General features: G+C 47.7%; 1 protein-coding gene across 2 annotated transcripts in view; it reads right to left on the bottom strand.

The window, feature by feature from the left end:
* The window catches only part of PAN2 (poly(A) specific ribonuclease subunit PAN2), an 85,020-nt gene extending 73,344 nt beyond the window's left edge, over positions 1-11,676 (bottom strand). For both annotated transcript variants that reach the window (XM_040425596.1, XM_040425598.1), the window contains exons 1-2: positions 11,598-11,676; positions 1,136-1,446 (exon numbers count right to left, since the gene is read on the bottom strand). In XM_040425596.1, the coding sequence (XP_040281530.1) occupies positions 1,136-1,417 (282 nt within the window). In that variant the 5' untranslated portion in view covers positions 1,418-1,446; positions 11,598-11,676. The remainder of the gene's footprint in view (positions 1-1,135; positions 1,447-11,597) is intronic.
* Between the last annotated feature and the right edge of the window lie 533 nt (positions 11,677-12,209).

Raw genomic sequence — 12,209 nt, 5'->3', positions numbered from 1 at the left:
GTGAGCTCTGCGCTGCGATTGGCCAGCGCTAGGGCAGACTCCGCCTACCATAACTTAGGGACTGGTATCTCCGCCTACTATAACTTAGTGAGCGGAGATACCGGAGGGCATAGCGGGAGAACGGAGCGGCGCCCGGGGATAATAGTAAGTGCAGTGAGATCCCCGGGCGCCGCTCCACATGTCTGTATAGTTAGTTCATAGGGTAAGAATCGGTGAAAGGTCCTCTTTAAAAGTGCCTGCATCTTATAGTCTGCAGTCTGGGTGGTTCGGCAGTGCCAGACTTTCCTGACTGCTTTCTTAAAAGGGCATCTGTCAGCAGATTTGTAGCTAATAAACTGCCATATGGATGTCAGTCTGGATCCAGACAGAACATTACCCATAATGTAAGTGAAATGCCACAATAAAGAACATGTGCCATCACCAGGCCAGTACCATGGCATTGGTGCCGCTCCATATCTGTTCAGGTTTACTACAGAGACAACACTTTAAAAAAAAAAAATGGGGAGCCACAAGAAAACAAAAGTATATATATATATATGTTTTGATGGGATATCTAATCCATTCCTGCAACCACTAATCCAACTAGACTTTTCACCAGGACAAAATGATTACAGAACTGTATGGCCATCAGTGGGTAGGTTAAGGGGTTGTGCAAGTAATATATATTGATGACCTATCCTCAGGATATCAGATCAGTGGGGGTTCAACACCCCCATGATCAGCCGTTTGAAGAGGCAGGGGCGCTCCATGCGAGCTTTGCTTCCTCTTCATTACACTACACGTCGTCTCTTGTGGATTAGTGGCGTAGTGTAATTACAAGTACTCGCTTCACTTATGAGAATGGAGCGAGTACTTGTCATTACACTGCACTTCAGAGAAGACGGGCAGTGTAATGAACAGGAAGCAACGCTCGCATGGAGTGCCACCTGCTCTTCAAACAGCTGATCGGCGGAGGTGCCTGCTGTTGGACCCCCAATCTGATATTGATGACCTATCCTCAGGATATACATTGCCTGCACATGCCCTTTAAATTACAAATCTAAAAAAAAATTATATTTTGAATACATTTTATATATATGCCGTTTCCTGCCAACATTAGAACAATAATATGTACTAATAAAACATTTATACTCACTCCGTGGTTCCCAACCCACAGCATCTCCTCATGGACGTCAAAGTGGACTGCTGACACAGGAACTCCGACTTCAGACACAGTCGTGTGTAACTCGGAGTACATTCCCTCCATGATGCGCACAGTCTCTGGGACCGGGATCCCTTCCAGACCAACACGATCATGGTCCAGCTCTACAGACTGCAGTAGACTGGGGTTCAAGTGGGGATCAAGGACTGGATCCAAGGGAGCGTGTAAGGCAGGGGTGTACTCTGCCAGAGCTGGATCCAGCCCATCGAAATTCATGACGACCGGTGAACAGGGCGGCTGTGTAACTGGTGGGGAAAAAATAAAAAATAAATTATATATTACAGATCCATAAAAGGTGAACAGATAGATGGACAGACGGTCTAGATCTGCACCAGACTTATCACAGGGGCTCAGGCTTTATGATAAATCTGGTGCAGAGACAGGCACGTTTCTCCGACTATACTATCCATTGGCTGGCTAAGGCCTCATGCACACGACCGTTGTTTTATTCCGTGTCCATTGTTCAGTTTTTCAGGATTTTCTGCGGACCCATGGACTTTCAATGGGTCCGTTGAAAACTCGGCTAATGCACCGTTTGTCATCCGCGTCCGTGATCCTTGGTTCCAGTCCGTCAAAAAAATATAACCTGTCCTATTTTTGCAGAAAACGGTTCGGACCAATTCAAGTCAATGGGACCGCTAAAAAACACGGAGGCACACAAGATTGTCATCCGCGCGTCTGTTTTTTTTTCCTATCAATCATTTGCATGGCAAACCTGTCTTATATTTTTTTTTACTTTCCTTTATGTCTGGTGATCCTCCAAAAATAAAGGAAGACACACGGAAATGGATGAGGGAACAACGGAACACCATTTTGTAAAAAAGGAACAATGGTCGTGTGCATGAGGCCTTACTCAGACAGATTTTTGGTCACAATTTGTGTGCAAAACGGTGCATCTTAGACCAGCTTTCTCATAAAGCTCTAACTCTTCCCCCTAAGCCCTGTCCTCTTGTGGAGCATGCTGAGGGGGGTGTAGAAACCCTAGATGTGCCAATTTGCAATACTTTTTGGCACGAACATATTAGTAAATCTTTTACAGTCTCATAAATCTGCCCCAAAGTGTCGTTGTTGGGATGGTGAATGAGAAAAATTACAGCTGGCACATAGCGATGAGGTTTCAGAATCCAACGCTCCCCACCAATAACCGGCAGGTTCCAATGTACAGTATAGGGCTGTACACATCACAGCAGTCAGCTATTCAGAAGGAGCAGGAACAAAGGGCTCAGAGCAGATGACAAAGGCTGGAACTACACTGGCTTTTGGCCATGGGACATTAAAGGGCATCAGTCAGCAGATTTGTACCTATGACACCGGCTGACCCGTTACATGTGCACTTGGCAGCTGAAGGCATCTTTGTTGGTCCCATGTTCATATGTGCTATATGATTGAGCAAGAAATATTTCCCCTTTAAAACAATGTTTATTATTAAAATCCCACTTAAATTGCATTTATACAACAACAAAAATAGATAATTTTGCCTAGGATTACCGTAATCAAGTTGTAGATACACCACCATGTGGTTACTCACAGTATTGTTGACCAAGGGCAAATATTTGCATCGACAGTTGTACAAGTCCCCAAAATATACGATGATTTCTCCTTGATGATCAATGGATACAGGGCGAATACAGTCTTGTCGGACTTTGTTGCTCCTGAAGTCTTGATTGCATTTCGGGGAGACAGAACCAATTTAACTGTTTTTATTCAAACTGTGTACAAGTCCGCTTATAGGCAGTGTGCGGAACTATCCCTACCCTGCCCTGCCTACAAGCGGAGTGATCGCTCCGAAAGGGGCGGCCCCACTTCTCAGTGGCCGTTCCCTATTGTGATATCCCTATCTGCCAAATTCCCAAATAGTGGAGGCTGCCAGGTGTTGAAGTTTGTGATCCCACAGCTTGGTACAACAAAAAGTGAAGTGTCAAGGCAAGAGACTTGAGAACGATGGTGGTAATCCTAGGCAAAAATGAAAAAGCTTTTCATCCCGACGCATTTCCCCTTTGAAATAAAAAGGTTCATCAGGGGACCATATTCATCATGCTCAGTGGCGCTGGAAAAGATGATCCTGCCATTAGATGAGTGGCCCAAATGGCTGAGAAAATATATATATGCAAATGAGCCTCTAGGAGCAACAGGGGCGTTGCCGTTACACCTAGAGGCTCTGGTCTCTGCAGCTGCTGCACTCTCACCACTTTGACAGGGCCGTGAAAACAGCCTAGCCCTGTCGAAGTGCAGAGGATGCGGCAGTTGCAGAGAGAGCAGAGCCTCTAGGTGTAATGGCAACACCCCTGTTGCTCCTAGAGGCTCATTTGCATATCTGGAAACATTTTTTTCATCAAGGCGGGCAGATATGAACATGGCACCAACACAGATGCCTTCCACTGCCAAGTGCACATGTAAGACTTTCACACTAGCGTTTTTTGCGGATTCATCATGGATCTGCAAAAACGCTTCTGTTACAATAATACAACCGCATGCATCCGTCAAGGAAAATAATAGCATTCTTAATACAGAATGCTTAGTAAAATGTCGATTGAGGGGTTAAAAAAAAATAAAAAAATTAACTTCACTCATCCTCTTGTTCGCGCACCCGGCATAATCTTCTTTCAGGACCTGCAAAAGGACCTTTGATGATGTAATAGCGCTCATCATATGGTGAGCGCGGTGTTGTCAGCACAGGTCCTGCAGAAGAAAAAAGATGACATGCCGGCTGCGCGAACAAGACGATGATAAGAGTTAATTTTTGTATTTGATTACGCTCTTCTATAGCCATGACGGATCCGTCTTGAACACCACTGAAAGTCAATGGGGGATGGATCAGTTTTCTATTGTGCCAGAGAAAACGGATCCGTCCCTATTGACTTAGGCTACTTTCACACTTGCGGTAGTGTGATCCGGCAAGCAGTTCCGTCGTCGGAACTGCCTGCCGGATCCCCCTCACAAATGCATTGCAAGAACGGATCTATCTCTCCACTTGTCATGGGGACAGACTGATACATCTTGTATCTTTTTTCAAATTTTTACTGGTCTGCGCAGACGGATCCGGCATTCCGGTATTTTGAATGCCGGATCTGGCACTAATACATTCCTATAGGGAAAAATGCTGGATCCAGCATTCAGGCAAGTCTTCAGTGTTTTTTTTTTCGCCAGAGATAAAACCGTAGCATGCTACGGTTTTCTCTTTTGCCTGATCAGTCAAAATGACTGAACTGAAGACATCCTGATGCATCCTGAACGGATTACTCTCCATTCAGAATGCATGGGGATATACCTGATCAGTTCTTTTCCGGTATTGAGCCCCCGTGACGGAACTCTATGCCGGAAAAGAAAAACGCTAATGTAAAAGTAGCCTTACATTGTGTGCCAGGACGGATCCATTTGGCTCAGTTTCGTCAAGTGGACAGCAAAACGCTGCAGGCAGTGTTTTGGTGTCCGCCTCCAGTGCGGAATGGAGACTGAACTGAGGAAAACTGATGCATTCTGAGTGGATCCTTTTCCATTCAGAATGCATCAGGGCAAAACTGATCCGTTTTGGAGCGCTTGTGAGAGCCCATGACTGATCTCAGAAACGGAAAGCCAAAACACTAGCGTGAAAGTAGCCTAACAGGTCAGCCAGTTTAGTAGCTTCAAATCTGCTGACAGATGCCCTTTAGGGTCCATTCACACATCCGCAACTGTTTTGCGGTCCGCAAATCACAGACACCGGCCATGTGAGTTCCGCATTTTGCAGACCACACATGGCCGGCACTAATAGAAAGGCCTTTTCTTGTCCGTGGCTGCGGACAAGAATAGGACATTTTCATTTCTTTTTTTTCTTTTTTTTGCGGGGCTGTGGAACGGAAGTGCGGATGCGGGCAGCGCACTCTGTGCTGTCCGCATCTTTTGTGGCCCTATTGAATGGGAATGGGTCCGCACCTGTTCCTCAACATTGCGGAACGGATGCGGACCCATCTTGCGGATGTGTGAATGGACCCTAAAAGTGGTTGACCGGCTTCAGGACGACAAAAGGGACGCAATAACTAAGTAATGATTACCGTACTTATCTGGAAGATGCTGCGCCTCCATTTTTGTTTTGCCAGCCAGGATCTGTTGACAACATGTGACCATTGCAGCCAATCGCTGGCCTCGGCAATGCAGAAAAGAAGCCAGTGATTGGCTACAGCAGTCAAGTGTTGTCAACATGATGTCATAGCTGTAGTCAGGTAAAAAGATCCCAAAAGGGAGAACCAAACTGGAGGCACGGAACCTGCCAGGCAAGTAATGGACCCCCTGTGTTGTCCAGTTTCCTCCTGAAACCCAACAATCCCTTTAAGATGACAAACCTCAGTTGCAGCTTACAATAGAGAATGTAGGCGCACAAAAAGCCAGCAGGCTTGGATTTCTGCTGTCGGTTCGATGCCATAGCAGCTTGCAACGCAACCACATTCACCATCATAAAGCCTCATTCCCATGTCTGCGATGAAATCCATGATAGAGTAGTCAGTGACTCATCAGCGAAGATGCCCGTGAAGGATCAGTGTTTGGTCCGTGTGTTTTTTGCTCTCCATGTGTCATCTGCGTTTCACTGACATTGCACAGCTGAACATTCATTTCCATAGCATCTCCTACTAAGGCCTCTTTCAGACGGGCGTCCCAGATTTGCTCCGGATGAGTGGCGTGTGCATTGCGGGAAAACCACACAAGTAGGCACGCAATTTCAGTCAGTTTTGACTGCGATTGCTTTCAGATATTCCATTTTTGTGCGTCATAAAAATAAAAAAAATATGTGGTAACCAGCCGGAATAATCTTTCAGGACCTGCAAAAGGACCTTTGATGACGTAATCGCGCTCATCACATGGTGAGCGCGGTGACGTCAGCGCAGGTCCTGCAGAAGAAAGACATGCCGGCTGCACGAACAAGAAAATAAGTTAATTTTTTTTTGTTTTTAACCCCTCAAGCCAAATTTTAGTAAGCATTCTGTATTAAGAATGCTATTATTTTCCCTTATAACCATGTTATAAGGGAAAATACAGTAAATTGACTTATCAATTTACTAACATCTCCTAGCCACCATGCATTGCTTGCGGATGCTTGCGATTTTCACGCATTCCCATTCATTTCTATGGGGCCTGCGTAGTGTGAAAAACACAGAATATAGAACATGCTGCGATTTTCATGCAACGTACAAGTGATGCGGGAAAATCACCGCTCATGTGAACAGCCCCACTGAAGGGAATGGGTCCGGATTCAGTGTGGGTGCAATGCGTTCAATCCGCTGCAGTTATGTAGGGGCGCACGACCTCTACATAACTTCAGCGGATCCAGCACCGATTCTAAATGTAAGGGTCCATTCACACATCCGTAGTGTATTGCGTATCTGCAATACACCCGGCTAGCACCCCCATAGAACTGCCTATTCTTGTCCTCAATTGCAGACAAGAATAGGAGATGTTTTTTTTTCCGGAGCTGCGGACCAGAAGATCAGGGCCAAGCTCCGGAAATGCGGATGCGGACAGCACACTCTGCTGTCCGCATCTCTTCCGGCCCCATAGAGCAGGGCTGGCCAACCTGCGGCCCTCCAGCTGTTGTAAAACTACAACTCCCACCATGCCCTGCTGTAGGCTGATAGCTGTAGGCAGACTGGGAATGCTGGGAGTTGTAGTTTTGCAACAGCTGGAGAGCCGCAGGTTGGCCATCCCTGCCATAGAGAATGAATGGGTCCGGATTCATTCCGCAACGGATCTGGACCCATTCTACGGAAGTGTGAATGGACCCCAAGACAGCTTCCTAGCAGTCTTACATTTAAGTCGAATGCACACGGCCGTGTTCCGTGGCCGAGAGCGGTCTGTGGTATGCCGGGCTGGATTCCTGTTCAGAGCTGGAGCGCACGACGTCATTGGTTGCTATGACGTCGTGCGCTTCATGCCGCTGCACTACAGTAATACTCGTATAGTGTATTACTGTAGTGCAGCGGCATGAAGCGCACGGCATCATAGCAACCAATGATGTCGTGCGCTCCTGCTCTGAACAGGAATCCAGCCCGGCATACCACAGACCGCTCTCGGCCACGGAACACTGCTGTGTGCATTCGGCCTTAGACAATTTTCTACTCCAAAACCAGGTGTAGAAAATGGTAGATAAGACGAGCCTTCTGACCCAATACCTGCAATCCTCACTGATCTGCTGGAGGAAACTGAGGGCCACACATTACACCATGGCACCCATTCAAATAACTGGACGACTTGCAAAACTTGGACCCTGCTGTAACAAAGCAGGAGACTTTTCTCCAGGGTTCCAAGAAGAAGGAACTTTACTGCACAAGATTTGGGATGAGCAGAGAAATTTGCAAGAGGAGTGAACTATCCTTGATTATTAAAGGGGTTTTCTCATTTCAGCAAACTGCATTTATTATGTAGAGGCAGTTAATACAAGACACTTACTAATGTACTGTGATTGTCCGCATTGCTTCCTTTGCTGGCTGGATTCGTTTTTTCCACCACATTATACACGACTTGTTTCCATGGTTACAACCACCCTTGAAACTATCCAGCAGTGGTGGTCGTGCTTGCACACTATTGGAAAAAGTGCCAGCCTCTCTGGCGGCCGAGACCATGGGAGCTCACATAGGCTAGAGCTTTTTCCTATATTGTGCAAGCACGACCACCACTGATGGATTACAGGGTGGTCGTAACCAAGGATACAAGTAGTATACAATGTGATAAAAAAATGAGTCCAGCCAGCAAAGGAAGCAATATGGATAACAACAATACATAAGTGCCTTGTATTAAAGGTGTTATCTAACCCCTATAATGTCCCCCAAAATGCTCAGGCACCTCATACAGGTTATACTTCGGGTACTTTCACAGTAGCGGCAGGACGGATCCAACAGGCTGTTCACCCTGTTGGATCCGGCCTGCCGCTATTTCGCCGTGCCGCTGCTCCATCCCCATTGACTAAAAAGTCGGACATGCAGTACCTTTAGTCCGGCGGCCTTTCGCCGTGCATTGCCGTGCTGCGCCAGAGCTCCGCCCCCATTATAGTCAATGGGGACAGAGCAGCGGCACGGCGAAATAGCGGCAGGACGGATCCGACAGGGTGAACAGCCTGTCTGATCCGTCCTGCCGCTAGTGTGAAAGTAGCCTTACCCTGCTCACCGGCACCCACGTTGTTTCTTATGCCCGCGCCTGCATCTCACTGTTGTGTGGATAAAAACATCTGGTTCATTTGGGCAGCAGCCAATAGCAGGCAGTGACGAACCTTCCAAGCATCACTCGCGATGGCCCATTGCGGCCTGCTATTGGCTGTCCCTGACACCCCCCTCAATCTGTTTTTAACTGCACAATGGGGAGATGCAGCAGTGGCCGTGCAGGTAGGGCTGAAACGATTACTCGAATAAATCGAGTAATTAGACAAAAAAAATTATTGATGCAAATTTTTTGCATAGAAGATTCGTTTGTGTCATGTGACCACGGAGCGGGAGTGAAGCGCTTGCTAATACTCCCGCTCCGTGGTCTCCCCAGCTGCGCTTGGAATACTCACCTTTCCAGCAGGGGGCCTCCGGACACTTCACAGTACGTCCATGGTCCCGCGCTGCTCTGACGTACAGACGCCATGACCTGACGCACTGTGTGACATCAGGCGCAGAACGATGGAGTGTCGGCAGCGCCCCTGCTGGAAAGGTAAGTTGGTGAAACCGAGGGGGTGGAGCGCGACTAAGGCCAGGCGCCTGGAGTGCACAGCGTCATAGAAACCAGTGACACTGTGCAATCCGGGAGTCAGAAGGAGAGGGGGCGCAGAGCTGATGGCAGAATGGGGGGCGCAGAGCTGATGGCAGAATGGGGGGCGCAGAGCTGATGGCAGAATGGGGGGCGCAGAGCTGATGGCAGAATGGGGGGCGCAGAGCTGATGGCAGAATGGGGGGCGCAGAGCTGATGGCAGAATGGGGGGCGCAGAGCTGATGGCAGAATGGGGGGCGCAGAGCTGATGGCAGAATGGGGGGCGCAGAGCTGATGGCAGAATGGGGGGCACAGAGCTGATGGCAGAATGGGGGGCGCAGAGCTGATGGCAGAATGGTGATGCACTTGGGCTGATCGCACAGTGGGGAACAAAGGGTGTTGGGACTAATGGCAGGGTGTCTGATGAGTTTTTATAAAGGAAAAAACAGTCTTTTTTTCTTATTAGATTACTCGATTAATCGTAAAAAATAATCGATAGAATACTCGATTACTAAAATAATCTTTTACTGCAGCCCTACGTGCAGGCATCAGACGCTACGAGGGTGCCAGGGAGCAAGTTAAGCACAAACTGTGTGAGGGGCCCTTGCTAGCTAGTGGAGGAGACCGCAGCCATTACATGCGGGGACTTCCCCAGCAGCATGGGGAGGACTGATCGTTATTCCACGTCGCTCATCCCCAAACTGTCAGTGGTTTGCCAGCAGCAGATAGTAATTAGACACCACAATCTGCTGCCTGCAAGTATGCTTAAAAATCAGAACAAGGCCTCATGCACACGACCATTCCGATTTTTGCAGTCCGCAAATCGCGTATCTGCAAAAAACGGAAGCCACATGTGTGCCTTCCGCAATTTGCGAAACGGAACGGGCGGCCCATTGTAGACATGCCTATTCTTGTCCGCAAAACGGACAAGAATAGGACATGCTATATTTTTTTGCAGGGCCTCGGAACAAAGCAACGGATGCGGGCAGCACACGGAGTGCTGTCCGCATCTTTTGCGGCACCATTGAAGTGAATGGGTCCGCATCCAAGCCACAAAAACTGCAGCTCGGATGCAGACCTGAAAAACAGTCGTGTGCATGAGGCCTAACCCAATTAAGGCTACTTTCACACTCGCGTTTGGTGCAGATCCGTCATGGATCTGCACAAACACACCCGTTCAGAACAGATCCGTTTGTATTATCTATAACATAGCCAAAACGGATCCGTCTTGACCACCATTGAAAGTCAATGGGGGACGGATCCGTTTTCTATTGTGCCATATTGTGTCAGTGAAAATGGATCCGTCCCCATTGACTTACATTGTGTGAGAAAACAGCAAGCAGCGTTTTGGTGTCGCCTCCAAAGTGGAATGAAGACAGAACGGAGCCAAACTGATGCATTCTGAGCAGATCCTTTTCCATTCAGAATGCATTAAGGGCAAAACTGTTCCGTTTTGGACCGCTTGTGAGATCCCTAAATGGATCTCACAAACTGAACCCAAAACGCCAGTGTGAAAGTAGCCTAACAAGCATTTACTCCATCAGCAGCAGCAGTATTACACTGCAAGATGGCCGCTAATTAGCATTTATGCAAACGCTTGTTAGCAATTATCAGCCAAAATTTTAGCCAGTGTAATACAGCCTTTACTCTACATGATAAATGCCACTGGCTGAAGAGAGACAACCCCTTTAAAGTGGCATGCCTTTTCTCCACCATAGCAAACAACTGTGTGCACCATGGTCAATATACAGCACAAGACATATAGGGGCATTTTAGACGCACATCTTACTAAGGCCCTGCACTGGCGGGGGATCCGCTGCAGTTATGCAGGGGCGCACGACCTCTACATAACTTCGGTGGATCCAGCAGAGATTCTAAATGTAAGAGTCCATTCACACATCCGTAGTGTATTGTGTATCCGCAATACACCCGGCCGGCACCCCCATAGAACTGCCTATTCTTGTCCGCAATTGCAGACAAGAATAGAACATATTCTATTTTTTTCAGGAGCCGCGGACCTGAAATGAAATGCGGAGGCAGACAGGACACTGTGTGCTGTCCGCAACTCTTCCAGCCCCATAGAAAATGAACGGGTCCAGATTCGTTACGCAACGTTGCGGAACAGATCCGGACCCATTCTACGGACATATGAATGGACCATACAACGGCTTCCAAGCTGTTTTACATTTAGGAAATTTTCTACTCCTAAACCAGGGGTAGAATATGGTCGATAAGACAAGCCTACTGGCCCATTCCACCTCCCACTTTTTTAGACCTGGTGTGAGCAGGGAAAAAGTCAGATTCTACCGCAACATGGCATGCAACAGAATCTGCCCCAGATATACCGGTGCTCTGCAAAAGTGGCTTATGTGTTAGTAGATGACCCCCATAACTATATACACATAAGTAAAGCCCACTAGAACTATAGACTCAACGAGCTCTGCACCTGTCCATACATCCCATCATTGTCAGCACCAGGCCGCCAGCAGATACCAAGAATATACATTGGAGGAGCCCAGGTGAGAAGTCTACTGCCTCGGCAACGGCAATGCACATTACAGCAGACCTGCCCGCGGCCCCGCGCACATTGGCACGTACATAAAAATATACTCTGGAAGGGGTAATGCAGCTGCTGCCCCTCCGTCCATGGCTGCACCGCACACACCATCTGCTCCATAACCCAGCCAATCTACCCCATCGTTACCTGCTACGAGCCCATTTTTGTATGAAGCCACCCGCGCCACAACCTATCGCCGCCTACAAGCTTGACTTGACGAACGGTAAAACGCACCAATCAGAGCGAGCCTGTGAGAAGCGCTGGAACAGACGAGCCAATCAGATCTCTAGGAAGAGCTTGCTGTCTAGAGGCAGCTTGTTGACGGAAACAGCCACGAAGAGTGAGTTGAGAAGGCAGGACGGAAAGAGGAGAGGGTCAAACCTAATAAAGAGGAGAGTTCGCTTCTACAAGCTAACACACTGTAAAAACTATTGTTTATTATTACCATTAGTACAAGGTATTGAAAGTTAGCTATTAACCCCTTGAGCCCTGGAGGATTTTTCATTTTTGAGTTTTCGTTTTTTCACTCCAGAGCCATCACTTTTTTTATTTTTTGTACATAGGGTTGCCACCTTTCCCAACAAAAAATGGGACCGTCACCAAGTTAAGCCGGGTGTGGCTTAACACGGGGAATAAGTCGCGATTTTATAATGTGGCTCCCAATAATAATGCCCCCATTAGTGCCCGTCAGTAATATTAATGCCCCCCATTAGTGCCCCCAATAATAGTAATGCCCCCATTAGTGTCCCTCAATAATAT

Source organism: Bufo bufo, chromosome 3 (genome assembly GCF_905171765.1).
Source record: "Bufo bufo chromosome 3, aBufBuf1.1, whole genome shotgun sequence".
NCBI lineage: Eukaryota > Metazoa > Chordata > Amphibia > Anura > Bufonidae > Bufo > Bufo bufo.
The sequence above is the reverse complement of the archived record's forward strand: the minus strand, read 5'-3'. Positions and strand labels throughout refer to the sequence as shown.